The sequence below is a fragment of the Myotis daubentonii genome, chromosome 21 (assembly GCF_963259705.1).
Source record: "Myotis daubentonii chromosome 21, mMyoDau2.1, whole genome shotgun sequence".
NCBI classification, from domain to species: domain Eukaryota; kingdom Metazoa; phylum Chordata; class Mammalia; order Chiroptera; family Vespertilionidae; genus Myotis; species Myotis daubentonii.
This window is the reverse complement of record NC_081860.1, coordinates 9315585-9332804: the sequence shown is the minus strand read 5'-3', so window position 1 is coordinate 9332804 and position 17220 is coordinate 9315585. Positions and strand designations below refer to the sequence as shown.

Below are 17220 nucleotides of genomic sequence, written 5' to 3'. Positions count from 1 at the left end.
GGTGCTGAGATGAGGGCGTGGGGAGGAGGGAGGAGGCATGGATGTGCTCCGTGCCCTGGGACGGGGTTTGGGAGAAGAGCGCGTTCATGGCGGAGCCGGCGGGCGGCCGTGGCGTGGCCCGTTAGGATGCAGGCCCGGAGCTCAGGGCAGGACAGCGGCACGGGAGTGCGTCACAGCCAGAGGCGCGGGGGCTCCTAAGGAGACTTGTTTTCCAAGAAGAGAAGGGCTGCCAAACATTTGGGAACCGAGGGACCAGGAAGGAAGAGTGAGAGACGGAAGGCAGGCCAGGGGGTGGACCTAGGCAAACAGGAGTTTCCAGAAAGGGGTCGGGTGTGTCTGGGACCACAGGCCCAGTCGGGTCAGAATGGAATTGTCCTTCAGCTGCAGCAGCGCAGAGGCCAGCAGTGACCTGAAGGCCAGGTCAGTGCCCACGGAGAGGAGAGTGTAGCAAACACCAGTGCAGACGTGTCTCGGGGGCAGCCAGGGGCCGGCATGCAGGTCCTGCTCGGGGCAGGGCTGGCGGTGAAGCGTGGCCGGGCAGAGGAGGTGCGGCTGCAGCGGGAACCCTGTCCACACGCAGCCCCCAGGCTCCTCGCCCGTGACCTGGGGGCCGGCTGAGGGCGGGAGAGGCTCAGAGCCACCCACGGCGCCAGCAGGTGCACGAGGAGGGGCAGGAAGGAGGTGCGGGGTGGGGGGAGGCCAGGCAGCCGCTCGGAGCCCAGAAGGGTCGTGGTGCCTCACAGAAAGGGGGTCGGAGACGGAGGAAATGACACGGAGCCAGCCCAGTGCCCCCTGGGAGAGGCGCGCTCCGCCCCAAACGGCAGGCCTGGTGTCACAGAAGCAACTGCATAAAGGGTTTCTCCCCTTTGGGTCAAAAATCGCTCCCACTTTCCTCAGCCACAGCAGCGCGAGGAGTGCTGAGCGCACATCTACTTGTCGCCCCTTTCCGTCGAGACGGGACCCTCATTACGGGGCCTGGAGCCTGGGACGCGCTGTCTGACCGGACATGTGGGGCTTTGTGAGAGAGCCCGACGCCTCCTTTTCATCGTCTGCTCTCTGCAGATTTTTGTTGCAACTTAGTGTCCAAATTCTTAAATTTTGTTTTAAAAATGTTAGATTGGTAGTTTTTCTAACGGTAACTGGTCGTTTTTCACCCCTTGATGAGGTGATTTCTCTCTTGTTCCCACAGATAATCAATCAGGTAAACATAAAGACAAGAGGAAAAGCTCCCTGGATGTCAGGAGTGTTGCCTCGCGAGCAAGTGAAGGTAGGTCCCCAAGACTGGGGAGCTGGTACCACCTGGTGCTGCACATGCGGACCTGGCACCCCCCCCCATCCCCAGGCCACTGCCCCCCCCCCCCAAGCAATCTGTGACACTCCCCTCTCCCCATCCCCAGGCCACTGCCGCCCCCCCCAGCAATCTGTGACACTCCCCCCCCATCCCCAGGCCACTGCCCCCCCACAGCAATCTGTGACACTCCCCCCCCAGCAATCTGTGACACTCCCCTCTCCCCATCCCCAGGCCACTGCCCGCCCCCCCAGCAATCTGTGACAAGCCCCTCTCCCCATCCCCAGGCCACTGCCCCCGCCCCCAGCAATCTGTGACACTCCCCCCCCATCCCCAGGCCACTGCCCCCGCCCCCAGCAATCTGTGACACTCCCCCCCATCCCTGGGCCACTGCCCCCCCCCAGCAATCTGTGACACTCCCCCCCATCCCTGGGCCACTGCCCCCCCCCAGCAATCTGTGACACTCCCCCCCCATCCCCGGGCCACTGCCCCCCCCCAGCAATCTGTGACACTCCCCTCTCCCCATCCCCGGGCCACTGCCCCCCCCCAGCAATCTGTGACACTCCCCTCTCCCCATCCCCAGGCCACTGCCCGCCCCCCCAGCAATCTGTGACACTCCCCTCTCCCCATCCCCAGGCCACTGCCCCCCCCCCAGCAATCTGTGACACTCCCCCCCATCCCCAGGCCACTGCCGCCCACCCCCCCCCAGCAATCTGTGACACTCCCCCCCCATCCCCAGGCCACTGCCCCCCCCCAGCAATCTGTGACACTCCCCCCCCATCCCCGGGCCACTGCCCCCCCGCCAGCAATCTGTGACACTCCCCCCCCCAGCAATCTGTGACACTCCCCTCTCCCCATCCCCAGGCCACTGCCCCCCCCAGCAATCTGTGACACTCCCCCCCCAGCAATCTGTGACACTCCCCTCTCCCCATCCCCAGGCCACTGCCCGCCCCCCCAGCAATCTGTGACACTCCCCCCCCCAGCAATCTGTGACACTCCCCCCCCATCCCCGGGCCACTGCCCCCCCCCAGCAATCTGTGACACTCCCCCCCCCAGCAATCTGTGACACTCCCCCCCCATCCCCAGGCCACTGCCCCCCCCCAGCAATCTGTGACACTCCCCTCTCCCCATCCCCGGGCCACTGCCCCCCCCCCAGCAATCTGTGACACTCCCCTCTCCCCATCCCCAGGCCACTGCCCGCCCCCCCCAGCAATCTGTGACACTCCCCTCTCCTCATCCCCAGGCCACTGCCCCCCCCCCAGCAATCTGTGACACTCCCCCCCCATCCCCAGGCCACTGCCCCCCCCCAGCAATGTGACACTCCCCTCTCCCCATCCCCAGGCCACTGCCCCCCCTCCCCCAGCAATCTGTGACACTCCCCCCCCATCCCTGGGCCACTGCCCACCCCCAGCAATCTGTGACACTCCCCTCTCCCCATCCCCGGGCCACTCCCCCCCCCCCTCCAGCTCCTGCCAGTGGGCTCCATGCTGAGCCTTTGAGGGAGTCGGGGAATGGAGAAAAGGGCCGTGTACTTTCTGTTGTCTGGTTGAGTTCCTAAAGTGTCACAGCAGGTCCTGGAGTAACGTTCCAGGCATGTCACTGCCTGTGTGGGGGTGCGGCTCTCCCAGGCGGCCTGGGTCTCCTCCCACAGCCCAGAGAGCATGCTGGGAAGTGTGTGTCTGGAGGTCCCATCCGAGTGGGTGTGGGCGAGGCCCCGCGGTGGAGGGGTCCTCCCGGGGACCCTGGCCCTGAACTGGAATAAGTGGGTTAAAATGATGACCGCACTTGTTTTTATTGGCCTTTCTTAAATATGTGGATCGCTCATGCTTATTTCAATATTAGAAGTGTTTGCGTTTTTATTTAGAAGTTTGGTGATGTTTTTGTGACCAGAAATATGTTGCAGGATTCAACTCTTGTTTAGTTTCCGTTTTGCTGAAATAGAAGTTCCTAATAACCGATCGATGGTTTTAGGTGAGCACCTACTATGCGCCACTGTGGGCAGGAGTTTGCCATAAGCTTCCCTTCTGGTGGGGAGGTGAGCTGTACTTTGGCAAGTGAGAGGCTTATTCTGCAAATATTATTTTAGTTCTAATTGGAATATACTTTTTAAAGATTATGTAGAAGTGGCCTGAATGACCTAATAGTTTACTTATTTATTTTGTTAATCCTCATCAGAGACTCTTTCTTTGATTTTTAGAGCATGGAAGGGAGAGGGAGACAGAGGGGTCTATTACACAGTCTAGATACGGGCCGCTATTGGATATATGTATCAAAAATAGATTTTCTGTGGTTTGCCTTTTCACTCTTTTAATGAACACAGGTCAGTTCACTGTATCCATGTCTTGTCTTATAGCTAGTGCTTCCTGTGTCCTGTTTAAGAACTCTTCCTCTGCTCCATGGTCATGAAAATGTTCTCCCATGTTTCCTTCTGAAAGCCTGTGTGCACCTTAGGTCTGTGATCCATTTCAAGTTAATTTTTTATCAGGAGAGAGTAGAGACCAAGGAGGAATTTTACCCCAACATTAAAACCCAGTTGGCCCAGCACTGCATTGGCAAACAGCAATACACATTGTGTAGTAGCACCGTCGTAAATTAGGGTCTATAACATGGTCAGGTCCTGGGTTGTGTCCCTGGCTGCTGGTCTGTGCTTGTAGCAGTGCCAGCGATTCCTGCAGCCTTAAGGGAATTCTGCCGCTGCCTCGAGAAGCGCCTGGCCATTACTGTGGGTTCCTGGCATTTCTGTCTGACAGGTAGAACCAGCTTGTTCGTTTACACACACCATCTCCTGAGTTTTATCTTGGAGTCTCTTGAATCTATAGATCAATTTGGGGACAATTGAAGTCTCAGTAATATTGAGTCTTGCAGACCATGAAATGCTGTGTCTCTAGCTTATTTTATCTCAGTAATATTTTGCATTTTCAGTGTATAAATTTTGAAATCTTTCGTTAGATTTATTTCTAAACTAGAGGCCCAGTGGTGGCTGCTGCCGGGGCCTGCCTTCCTTCCGCACCGCCCCTAGTGGTCAGTGTACGTCACAGTGAGCGGTCGAACTTCCGGTCTCCCGGTCAAACTCCTGAGGGGACACTGTGCATATTAGGCTTTTATCGGCATAGAAGATACTGATGTTCTTTGATGCTGTCACATGGTGTGTTTTTACTTCAATTTCCGGTTGTTTGTTGCTAGCAGGCAAAATTACAGTTGACTCTTGTGTACTGACCCCGTACCCTGCCCAGTGATTGCTGAGGTCTGCAGGTGCTCAGGGACTCTGTGCACACACAGTCCCAACCATCTGTACATTTTCTCTCCCTGACTTTATTGCATTTACACGGTGGTATGGTTTTTGTGAGCAGATGTCACGATCACATTTTTAAATGAGAAAAAGTCCTTTTATGACATCGTGATGAAATAGTGGTTCTTATTTTTGGTTTAATGGCCACATTGGGAAAGTCAGCACCCATATGCTGGTCGCCAGCATTGAAAGCGTTTGGGAGCCTGGGGTTGGTCCTTCGCGCGGTGCGGCTCCCGAGGCCTCCATTTGGTCACGGGAAGCCGCCTCAGGCCGGGGAACACTGTGACCCCTGAAGGTCCCTGGTACAGAGGTTTGGCCCGACAGTGGAGCTTTCAGGGGGACACAGAACTCTGTGTGACACTAGTTCAGTGATGGTGAACCTATGACATGGTGAACTCATGTTTTTGGTTGATTTTTCTTGGTTAAATGGCATTTAAATATGTAAAATAAGTATGAAAAATATAATTCTTTGTTTTACTATGGTTGCAAATATCAAAAAACTTCTATATGTGACACGGCACCAGAGTTAAGTTAGGGTTTTTCAAAATGCTGACACGCTGAGCTCGAAAGGTTCGCCATCGCTGCACTAGTTCTTGCTGCCTGTGCACGGCCCAGGCTGCCCCCAGCTCAGCCTCCCCCAAGGAGCCACATCTGGCAGGACCAGCAACAGCGTAAACCAGAGCTCGGAGTTGCCGCTTGCCTGGTGGAGGCGTTGCCCTAATGCAGGGGTCCTCAGACTGTAAACAGGGCCAGTTCACTGTCCGTCAGACCGTTGGAGGGCTGGACTATAGTTTTAAAAAAAACTATGAACAAATTCCTAAGCACACTGCACGTATCTTATTTTGAAGTAAAAAAACAAAACGGGAACAAATACAATATTTGTATTTGCATGTGGCCCGCGGGCCGTAGTTTGAGGACCCCTGACCTAATGAGACTAGACCAGCCGTGGGCAAACTACGGCCGGCGGGCCGGATCCGGCCCGTTTGAAATGAATAAAAATAAAAAAAAAAAAGAGACCGTACCCTTTTATGTAATGATGTTTACTTTGAATTTATATTAGTTCACACAAACACTCCATCCATGCTTTTGTTCCGGCCCTCCGGTCCAGTTTAAGAACCCATTGTGGCCCTCGAGTCAAAAAGTTTGCCCACCCCTGGTCTAGACTAAACATAACTGTGGGAAACAGCAAAGGTTTCTGCCTTGAAACCTTTCGCAGAAACGCATGGACTGCAGTTGGTGGTGAGCTGTATTTTGGCTCTGGCGTGTGTGGCACAGAGAGCCTGTGGTGTTGTCTCCTGGGCAGCAGCAAGCCGAGCAGCCCTCGGCCTCATTACAAACACAGAGGCTGTGGCCGTGGCGTGCGGGCTGTTTCCTGTCCTCTCTCTGACATCAGAAGTTCAGTCCGGGGCCAAGTGCATCCTGGTGCCTGGAGCCGAGGGAAGCAGTGCTGGCTCTTGGGATGGGAAGGAAGCTCAGGCACCGGGTGGGTCTGCTCCTCCCCCTCCCCGTGCAGCACACGGAGGCCTCGGGGAGGTGGGGAGAGGGAGGACCGGAGCCCTGGGGGTGCCGGCCCTGATCCCTGCTCGTGTGGTCTCCCCGCAGTGGCCAGCCAGAGGCGACACTCCTCCTTGGCCCGGATCCACTCCATGACCATCGAGGCGCCCATCACCAAGGTGAGGCGTCTGCGGCCCGTCTCCACTGAGCAGACCACCCTTGTCCTCCCAGCAGATTGCTTCCCCTGAGAACCAGGGGCCGCACAGTAACAGCGCCCTCCTGGCCATGGGGCCTCTGGAGGGGGGACGTGTGGCGGGAACAGCTGGCTGGTCTTGGGTTGGCCCTGAGCACCAGGCAGCCTGACTCTGGGTTGCTTTCCTGTTGCTTTGAAGGCTCTGACCTCGTGTCTCTTCCCACATCGCAGGTGATCAATATCATCAGTGCTGCCCAGGAGAACAGCTCCATGCCTGTGATGGAAGCCTTGGACCGCGTCCTGGAAATTCTGAGAACCTCGGAGCTGTATTCACCCCAGTTCGAGGCGAAGGAAGGGGATCCTCACACCAAGGACCTCATTGGGGGCCTGATGTCTGTAAGTGCACTGGCCGGGCTGTGGCGGAGCAGCTGGTGCTGTTGGCCCCGTTACACAGGCTCGCTGCTCGCGGAGGCCACAGCCTCGCCCACCTGCCGCCTCACCCAGGGCTCAGCGTGGAGCAGAGCAGAGGAGGGCAGTCTGCCGAGCCAGGGCCCCATTTCTGCTTAGTGGTCCTACGAGCAATTTATGTAAATAAAACTTAATTGTTTTAAAGATTTTGAAAACGGGGGCAGGAAAAAAGAAAAATAAATGCTCGATGCAGCACAGAAACAGGACGGGCCCAGATTCCCTCCAGACGCCCGGCCCAGGTCTGCGGCTGCCCGGGGAGAAGGCCTTGTGCTGTGGGCTCGTGAGGCCCGTCTCGGACAGAGGTCTCCCCGGGAAGAACTGTGTGGAAGACAGATCAGTCCGTCACTGCCGTCACCTGTGTGCTGGTCAGAAATAAAACTCCCTTCCCTCCCAGGTCCCGCTCTCTGAGGTCACTGACATCTTACACATCGGGCTTTCGGTGGGTTCCGGTAGCCGCCTACAGCCCAGTGTTATGACGTCAGCACTGCAGAGAGACAGCGAGGTTCCGTGACGGGAATGTGTGTTGAGACTCATGTCTAACGTGGGTCTGGCCTATTGACAGAGGCCCCCCAGCCTGTGGGGAGGCGGACACTGACACAGGAGGGGGAGGGAGAGAGGCCTGCCAGAAAGAGGGGGGGGGCTGCTATAGGGGCTGGGAGCAGCTCTCACCCAGGCTCTGCTGGGCGGAGTCGGGGTGCTTAGAGGGCCAGGAAGACTCTAGCTTTTTCTAGAGGACACGGAAGCCTGGTGTCCATTAGGGTGAGGAGGGTGGGGTGGGAAGTGGTGGGAAACAGGGGCGTTGTCCCTAAGAAACCAAACCGTCTGCGTGCCAGCAGGAACGCTGGGCCTCGGGGCCTCCCTCTCAAGCTGCCCTCGCTGCCCCCTCCCTCCCCCTGTCCTATGCCAGGCGATGGAAGGGAGGGCCCTGGGGGTGCGTGAGGGAGAGTCTGCCCCACTGCCCTCTGGGAGCATGTCTGGGGGCATCAGGTAAAGAACAGCTGTGACTTCTCTCTCTCGTTTCCTTGATTTTTATCAGGACGGTTTTCGAAGACTATCTGGGAATGAGTATACTCTCTCCACAAAAAGTACGTTTTCCTTTGTAATGTTTTTGATCATTATTAACATTACAGTCAAGTTTAAATGATGAAAATTAGTTTTCCCGATGGTTTGTCCTAAAAGCCCCGAAACAAAGCCCTGAGCCAGCACGGTGCCCTCAGGAGTGGTTCACGGGCAGAGCCTGCTAACACTGTCCTCCCAATCACCCCTCCCCAGACCTGCATCAGATTTCGGGCAGCTTACTCACCTCCGAGTCCCTCCACAACATCCCACCGCGGGTAGCTGAGGCCATGGAAAACGATGACAACTGGGACTTTAATGTCTTTGAACTGGAGACTGCCACCCAGAAAAGGTGAGCCCACCTGGCGCTCAGCGAGCAGCTCGGTGCCGAGGGCCGGAGCGGAGAAGCCCCCGACGAGTGGGTTTTGCACAGAGCTGGTCCCTGGTCCCGGGGCGGCGGTGCCCCCGAGTCACCAGGGCCAGGCCTCCACGGGGGTCTGTGGGAAGCCAGGGAGGAGACAGCAGACTCTGGGAAGCGTGAAATGGAGCAAGTGGCTGACTTCTCCAAATGGCAGGGTTTTCCTGTAAAATACAGGCATGATCTCCCCTGTAGGTGGCGATCTGCTGGGATCACAGCAAAGAGCCCCACTCAGAGCCTAGAACTAAAATGACAAACACACCAACACACGTTTGAGAAGAGCCAGCCCCAGGCCTCGGCAGCTGTGTTGGCGACAGGCATGGCGACTGGTGTGCTGGCAGGCGAGGGCGATGGGACTGTGCCTTTACTTTTGCACCTGCTGGGAAAGAACTGTTAGCCAAGCGGGGGCTGGCTTGGCACACAGGAGGGGTGCCACGGAGCTGGTGCTGGCCAGGCCGCCCCTCAGGTGGAGGCTCTGATGTGGGGGCAGGGCAGTCACAGGGGAGGTGCGCTCCCGAGGGATCACCAGGAGACGGCGTCAGGTCGCACCCCGTCTGGGTGAACTGTCCCCACGGCAGCCCTGCCTGCCTGTGCTCATGCTCACCATGAAGCAGCCGCAGTTACATTCTCCTTCCGTGGCCCCGACCTGGCAAAGACCGTGGAAAAGAAAACCCCATGGCAGACAGGTCTTTGAGCTCCTGGTTGACGCTCTAGTGACCAGGCTTTCACGTGAAATCAGGCCAAGGCAGGTCGGCTCAGGCCCTGCCAGCCCATTGCCTCTGGGCACTGCCCCAGCAGAGCCACATTTCTTGACCTTCGAACCAAAAGCCAGGTCAAGGATTGGCCGGTTGCTCACCCGCTAAGGCAGCGGTTCTCAACCTGTGGGTCGCGACCCCTTTGGGGTCGAACAACCCTTTCACAGGGGTCGCCTAAGACCATCGGAAAACACATATATCATTACATATTGTTTTTGTGATTAATCACTATGCTTTCATTATGTTCAATGTGTAACCATGAAAATACATCCTGCATATCAGATATTTACATGACGATTCATAACAGTAGCAACATGACAGTTATGTAGTAGCAACGAAAACAATTTTATGGTTGGGGGTCACCACAACATGAGGAACTGTATTAAAGGGTCGCGGCATTAGGGAGGTTGAGAACCACTGCCCTAGGGGCACCTCCTCATACACAAGGCCAGCAGAGGGCGTATGGCTGTCTGGCTCTTGTGCGGTCCTGGGAAACTGTTCGTGTGTCCAGGCAGGACACCCAGCGGGTGGCACAGGCACAAAGGAGAACGTGGGGTTCGAGGCGGCACCAGTTTAGCTTGGCTACAAACTTGCTGATTTTGAGGCACCAAGTGTAGCAGGCGTCTGAGCCCCGCCCCCCTGGGCCAGCTCCCTGGGGGCAGGGCCCCGCTGCCTTGCCCGCTCTGGCATCTGACTCGGCTTCCATGCTGTGCCTGTTTCTCCTTCCAGGCCTTTGACTTTTCTTGGTCTCAAAATCTTCGCTCGCTTTGGGGTCTGTGAATTCTTGAAGTGCTCGGAGACGACGCTGCGGCTGTGGCTGCAGACTATGGAAGCCAACTACCACTCCTCCAACCCCTACCACAACTCCACCCACGCTGCCGACGTGCTGCACGCCACTGCCTACTTCCTCTGCCAGGAGAGGATCAAGGTGCGCTGTCTCTCGCTCCCCCAGTTCCACGCAGTGTGGCTGCTCAGGAGTGACTCCCGTGTGCGGCCACGGGCCCGCGCTGTGGTACGGAGTCACGGCGTCCGTTCCGGACGTGACCCAGCTGTGCCATGGAAGTAAGACGGGCTGGTCCCCAGGGAGAAAGGCAGCACGAACAGGAGGGGCTGTGCACTGGGGTTTCACTCTGAACCTAGAAGCAAGTACTGCCAACTCAGTGTTGGCTGTGGCCACTTAGGGCCCCCGCGTGTCCCCCCACAGTAAGGGAGAGGACGAGGTCACGTCTGGCACCTGGGCGTGTTGAGCGGATGTTAGCTCCTCACCCTGCAGGGCGAACCTCGGAGCCGGGCTTGTTTTTAAAGAAAGATCATTGCCAAGGCCCGGGTGGAATAGGAGTCCCGAGAGAGCACTGTCACACAGGACAGAACACGGAGCAGCGTGTAGGATACCACGTTCCGCTGTAACTTCCTGCTTCTGGACTGCTCTATAGATAACACGTGCGTGTTCAGAAAGCTAACTGAAAACACTTCTAACAGCCTCAACTAAGGTAATTCACATGGTGCTGTTCAGCCATTCACGCCTCTCCGCTGAGGACACCTGTGTTGGGGCAAGTCCTTACCTTGCGTGAGTGAAAGTCGGTAATGTTCCCTAAAGAACATGCACAGATGCAACTTTCACAGTCGCGACAGGGAAGCTGGGTTTGCTCAACAAGACGCTTTTCTCAGAAATCTGGGCAGGAAGAGAGCTATGCAGAGTCCTTGCTCTCGGTGCCCTGCGGTTTCTAAAAGGTCTCTCCTTTTCAGCAAGCGTTAGACTCAGTGGACCAGGCCGCCGCCCTCATCGCAGCCGCCGTCCACGACCTGGACCACCCGGGGAGGACCAACCTCTTCCTGTGCAACGCGGGCAGCCCGCTGGCCGTGCTGTACAATGACTGTGCCGTGTTGGAGAGCCACCACGCGGCCCTGGCCTTCCAGCTGACCGCCAAGGAGGACAAGAGCAACATCTTCAAGAATGTGGAGAGGTGAGGATAACAAGGGTGTCGGTCCCTCTGTCTCTCTCTCCCCACAGCTTTATTGTGATAAGTTCACACACTATACCAGTGATGGCGAACCTATGACACGCGTGTCTGAGGTGACACGTGAACTCATTTTTTGGGTTGATTTTTCTTTGTTAAATGGCATTTAAATATATAAAATAAATATCAAAAATATAAATCTTTGTTTTACTAGGGTTGCAAATATCAAAAAATTTCTATATGTGACACGGCACCAGAGTTAAGTGAGGGTTTTTCAAAATGCTGACACGCCGAGCTCAGAAGGTTCGCCATCACTGCAGTATACAGTGCTCACCCATTTGGAGTGAATGATGGTCTTTATTCAGAGTAATGCAGCCCTGACCACCATCACTTTTAGGACATTTTCATCCTCCTCTCAAAATACCAAACTCAGCTTAGCCAGTTTGGCTTAGTGCACAGAGCATCGGCCTGTGGACTGAAGGGTCCCGGGTTCGATTCTGGTCAAGGGCACGTACCTTGGTTGTGGGCTCCTCCTCGGGCCAAGCCCTGATCAGGGCTCATGCTGGAGGCAACCAATTGATGTGATTCACATCGATGTTTCTCTCTGTCTTTCCCTCTCTCTCCATTCACCCTAACAATCAATGGAAAAATATCGAGTGAGGATTAAAATACACCAATGAAAACATCGAACTCATCAGCAGTCACTCCTCACTCACCCAGCCCTCCAGCCCGAGGCCACCACTGACCAGTTCCGTCTCCATAGATTGGCCAGTTGTGGACATTCTAGCGAAGGGGGGCCTCTCACTGCGTGGGCTTTGTGACTGGCTCCTTCCGCTTAGCACAGCTCCTCTGCATCCTGACCCTGGAAGACAAGGAAGAGGAATGCTGACCCCTGGAGCCTTAGGCATTCAGAGCGCCTGCGCCTGCCTGGGACACGCCCTCTGCCCAGCAAGCATCTCCTCAGTCCCCACCTTACTTCCCTGGCCCCTCACACTCATTACTCAGTCCCAAGTCTCTTTTGTAGCACTTACCGCATTTTTCATTATTTGTCTAATGTCTGATTCAGTTTTTTTTAAAAATATATTTATTGATTTTTTTACAGAGAGGAAGGGAGAGGGATAGAGAGTAAGAAACATCGATGAGAGAGAAACATCGATCAGCTGCCTCCTGCACCCCCCCTACTGGGGATGTGCCCGCAACCCAGGTACATACCCTTGACCGGAATCGAACCTGGGACCCTTCAGTCCGCAGGCCAATGCTCTATCCACTGAGCAAAACTGGTTAGGGCTGATTCAATTCTTTTTAGAAATTTGATTGACTAGAGGCCCAGTGCACAAAAATTCGTGCATTCGAGGGGTCCCTCAGCCCAGCCTGCACCCTCTCGCAGTCTGGGAACCCTTGCTTCTTACTGGCCATCTGCTCGCTGCTCCTTAGCAATGCCTTGGAGGTGGGAGAGGCTCCTGCCATCGCTGCTGCACTCGCCCAGCTTCTGGCTGAGCAGTGCTCCCTGTGGGAGCTCACTGACCACCAAGGGGCAGCTCCTGCGTCGAGCATCTGCCCCCTGGTGGTCAGTACGCATCATAGCGACCAGTCGTTCCGCCATTCGGTTGATTTGCATATTACCCTTTTATTATATAGGATAGGATTTTAGAGAGACATCGATTTGTTGTTCCACTTATTGATGCACTCATTGATTTTTTTTTTGTTTGTGCCCTGACCGGGGATCAAACCTGAGCCTTGGTGTATGGGATGACGCTCTAACCAGCGGAGCTCCCAGCAGGGCTGAGCAGATTCCTAAGCTCTGTAAGATCATGGGGCCTTTTGTTCACCACTGGCCCCTTGGTGTCTAATGATAGGGACTGAACATCAGAGGGAATAAGGAAAATGTATTCTGTGACGAGGAATACAGGGGTGGGCAAAAGTTTATATTTTATGTCTATTTGTTAATTATTGTATTACTAGAGGCCCGGTGCACGAGATGCGTGCACTGGGGGGGAGACCCTCAGTCCAGCCTGCGCCTTCTCACAGTCCGGGACCCCTCAGGGGATGTCAGACATCCCTCTCGCAGTCCGGGGCTCCCTCAGTCCAGGACCCCTCACTCCGTACCGCCCACCTGCAGTGGAGGCAGGAGAGGCTCCCACCATAGCATCTGAGCTCGCCAGCCATGAGTCCGGCTTCTGGCTGAGCGGTGCTCCCCCTGTGGGAACACACTGACCACCAGGGGGCAGTTCCTGCATTGAGCGTCTGCCCCCATGGTGGTCAGTGTGCATCATAGCGACCAGTTGTTCCACTGTTTGGCCGATTTGCATATTATGCTTTTATTATATAGGATTTCCTATATCAACAACTATACTTAAAGTATGTATCCATTTGGATTTTTGAGAAGTTTTAATGCGGGATTTTATAAAAAAGAGACTCCCGATTGTACTAAACTCCCTTTGCCACGTTCTAGCATTTCAGAGTGGATTTAAAGTAGGTTTTATTCAGAGATACTTGTCTGTGGACATGTACATATCCGTCACCTCTGGAAAAGTACACAAGGCTCTGATAACTGACTGTTTCTGGGGAAAGGAACAGAATGACTGCACCGTTCTCTGCACCTTTTGTTTTTAATTATATGGTTTACGTCCTCAGGAAATAGAAATTTGAAAGTAATTAGAAGCCAGTGCTGGGGAAGAGGCGTTGAGCACCCCTGGACGTGCTCAGCCCTCAGGGCTAAGTTTCTGGGCACGAAAGCCGTTGGGTCCTTTGTGGGGCACATTCTTCATAACCACGGGCTCCATGTTCAGCGAGACCGGGCTCTGCTCACCCGCTGCGTCCTTTCTCTGTTCTGAGAACTGGGTGCCTGACAGGGATGACGACGTCATGGACACTGCATCTGGAAGGTCTTGCCTTAAGATTCTGATTTTAACTTCTGTTGGGGCGCGCGCCTGTAACCTCCGTTCTTCTGACGTGCGCCTCCCAGTGATGTCAGGACTTCAGCTCCAGGGACACACATGCCAGGTCACATTCCTGTCCGGTCTGGGTGTGTGATCCCAGCGGCCTCTCCTTTGTCGTCTGAAACAGGAATGACTACCGGACGCTGCGCCAGGCCATCATCGACATGGTCTTGGCCACAGAGATGACCAGGCACTTCGAGCACATCAATAAGTTTGTCAACAGCGTCGTCAAGCCCTTGGCAGAGCTGGAGGAAAGCGAGGTGAGGGGACTGGCTGCCACGCGACCTGTGCAGGGCTCCTCCGTGTTGTTGGTTCCTGGAGTTTATTCTGTCAGTCCTCACGGTGGATCTCGTGGAGTAGATTTTACAAAAAGCACCGATTCTTTCCTGGACCCTCTTCCTCCGAGGCCCCTGTCTGCTCACCACCTCGCCCTGTGCACTGAAGCCCTTGCTACCAGCTCCCAGCCTTTCCCACCACGGCCCAGGCCCCCCCCCCCAGTACCCCGTCTGTGAGGCTAGGACCCCAGCTTACTTCTGCGCTCCTGTGTCTCTCCCTGGCTTTCTGGCTTATTACCCTTCGCATGTCCTGTCGAGGACTCAGCTCCCTTCACCTGGCCTCCTGTCTGTCAGCCTTTGACTCCCTGCTTCCCACGGACAAGGGTTCAGACGCCCCTGCCCTGCCCCCAGGACAGAGTTGGTTGTGGCCTGTACCTGCTCCTGCTCCCCGCCTGCCACAGAGAGAAGCCACATACAGTGCCTGGTGCTCACAGTGGGGCCGGGCCAGTGAGGCGGGCGCGGCACCCGGGCCCACGCTGATCGCTAAACGTCCATGTTCCAGGGGAGTGAGCCAAACCCTTGTGACGTAGACACGATGCTCCGGTCTCCAGAGAACCGGACTCTGATCAAGCGGATGATGATCAAGTGCGCGGACGTGTCCAACCCCTGCCGGCCCTTGGAGCAGTGCATCGAGTGGGCTGCACGCATCTCGGAGGAGTACTTTTCTCAGGTAAGACACTGCCTCTTAAGTGCCTCCATTTCCCCTTCCCTGTGGTGGGAGCCGTATCTGTGGGGGTGGCAGTAGATTCGCTCTCACCGGTCACAGCCTCTCAGTTCTGAGAGCACAGCTTACACCCTATTCACTCAGCCCCTGACCTGTCTCAGCACCGAGGAGCCCGTCCCCGCGCCACAGCCCGCGCTGACGGCCTTGAGGGTGCAGCGCTGTGACTGTTGAGGACCCGAGACCCTGGACAAGGACACAGGTCGTCAGGACCTCCTTTAACCGGTGCTAAGGCCCTGCCACTTCTCACAGACCTTCTGCAGTTGGGTGGGTCCAGCCTGGCCCTGCGCTTGGGACATATTTTCAGGGTGTAACGATGTAAAGCATGGGAGTTCCATTTCTTCCATCAGTTCAGTGCAGGAGAGCAGAGAGGGTCAGTGGAACAAAAAACATTTCCAAAGTCCAAATAATGTTAAACACCCTCTTTTAAAAAAAAAAATTATTTTTTTTACAGAAAGGAAGGGAGAGGGATACAGAGTTAGAAACATTGATGAGAGAGAAACATTGACCAGCTGCCTCCTGCACACTCCCCACTGGGGATGTGCCCGCAACCAAGGTACATGCCCTTGACCGGAATCGAACCTGGAACCCTTCAGTCTTCAGGCTGATGCTCTATCCACTGAGCTAAACCAGTTAGGGCTAAACACCCTCTTTTTATGAACAACACAAAATTCCTTAATCTGACGACTGTTCCAACATGCAACAGCCAAACTCACGTGGCCGTGCCAGTCGCCTGTATTTCTCTCTCTCCCTCTTGATTTTCTGTTCCTACTGACCCTCAGGCCACCTTTCACTCCCTCCCGTCAGTGTACGGACGGTGATCTCGCCTCACCCAGTGGCTAGTTTCTCCTGGATCCTCCCAGTAGATCCCGATCAGCACTGGCAGCTTCTGTGTCCTATGTCTGACTGGCGGCAGGAGGCAGGGAAGGGCTTGTATGTAAAATCTGTAGTTCTGGGCAGTGATGTGCAGCCTCTCTCACTGCTCACCCACAGCAGCACCCAGTCCTGCTAAGCGCCCTGTACAGGGCACCATTTTCCCTTACAGAGATGCACAGGGAGCTCTGTCTATGGTCCAACATGCCGCACAGGCTGGTAGCGCAGGCGCTCTGTGATGTTCTCCTAAGGACACGTGACTGCACATAAAGCGCTTCACCTCCGAGCTGATGTTTGTCTGTTTTGCGGCACGCATCTCAGGGTGTTCAGAATCTTTCCAGATGAGATAACATGGCCGGAGACGAGAACAGCCACCAGACCCCATGCTGTGAGGGGCTGTGTCTCCCTCACCCCTGTGTGCTGTGGCAGGCGCTGGAACGGTGGCTGCGGGGAGGGTGGCAGCTAGTGGGCGCAGGTGCCATTCGGAATCTTAACTGAGGAGCTTCGGCAGGAGGCTTTCAGGCGCTGAGAGTGTGGGTGGGGGTCCTGAGGCCCTCCTGGCAGAGCCGGCCCCACTCGGGGAACAACTTGGAATCTGGTGGCAGTCGTTCCCGGCTGGCTTCTCACCACTAGCTCCCTGGGCTCTAGGAGTGGAGCGGGCACTGAGACTCATAATTCTGGCATTTTCTGCTCTGCAGACCGAAGAAGAAGAGAAGCTGGACCTACCTGTGGCGATGCCAGCTTTTGACCGAAACACCTGCAGCATCCCCAAGTCCCAGATCTCCTTCATCGACTACTTCGTCACAGACATGTACCACGCTTGGGACGGTGAGGACTCTTAGAGGACTTTTCCCAGATGTCAGGACAGCGCAGCAAGCAGCGAGTGCTGTACTCTGTATGTGACTCCAGGTCATGCTTGGGGCTTACACTTTCCAGAAAGACTGAGATGAACAAGCTATCGCCCGGGCCCTGAGGCAGGGCATGTGCACATCCTCATTAACTGCCCCTCCAAGGGGGGGTTGTCATGCCAGTTTCAGAGCTGAGAGACGAACTGGGGCCACACAGAGAGTAGCAGAGAAACTAGGATTCACAACCACAAACACTGACTCCACACCCCACGGTGTCCCTGGAGCCACTTGCTCCAGCCGCTGCCCTGACAGAGGCCCCTTTTCCGCAAAGGGGCCCCTCTGGGAACCTGCTCTGGCCGCCATGGGACTGCACTTGGGGGAAGGGCCGCAGGGCAGGCAGATGTGGTCTGCAGTGCAAGGGGTGGGAGCACCAACAGGAGAGGGACTCGCAGCCTGCTGTCTCCTGGCATCGCCGTAAGGTGGGGGCTCTCGATGCTTTGTCCCTGACAGCCCAGCCCCAAAGGTGCTGATTATGGTGAATTAAGCAGAAGTGCTCCCTGTCTTACTGATCGGAGTTGTGAGCTG

General features: G+C 55.7%; 1 protein-coding gene across 3 annotated transcripts in view; it reads left to right on the top strand.

Moving 5' to 3' along the window:
* Nucleotides 1–17220, top strand: part of PDE8A (phosphodiesterase 8A) — a 412152-nt gene that overhangs the window by 107644 nt on the left and 287288 nt on the right. For all 3 annotated transcript variants that reach the window (XM_059678007.1, XM_059678008.1, XM_059678009.1), the window contains 10 exons: nucleotides 1190–1267; nucleotides 6180–6250; nucleotides 6496–6660; nucleotides 7769–7817; nucleotides 8005–8140; nucleotides 9691–9889; nucleotides 10708–10925; nucleotides 13986–14118; nucleotides 14696–14863; nucleotides 16486–16615. In XM_059678007.1, coding sequence (XP_059533990.1) covers nucleotides 1190–1267; nucleotides 6180–6250; nucleotides 6496–6660; nucleotides 7769–7817; nucleotides 8005–8140; nucleotides 9691–9889; nucleotides 10708–10925; nucleotides 13986–14118; nucleotides 14696–14863; nucleotides 16486–16615 — 1347 coding nt within the window. The remainder of the gene's footprint in view (nucleotides 1–1189; nucleotides 1268–6179; nucleotides 6251–6495; nucleotides 6661–7768; nucleotides 7818–8004; nucleotides 8141–9690; nucleotides 9890–10707; nucleotides 10926–13985; nucleotides 14119–14695; nucleotides 14864–16485; nucleotides 16616–17220) is intronic.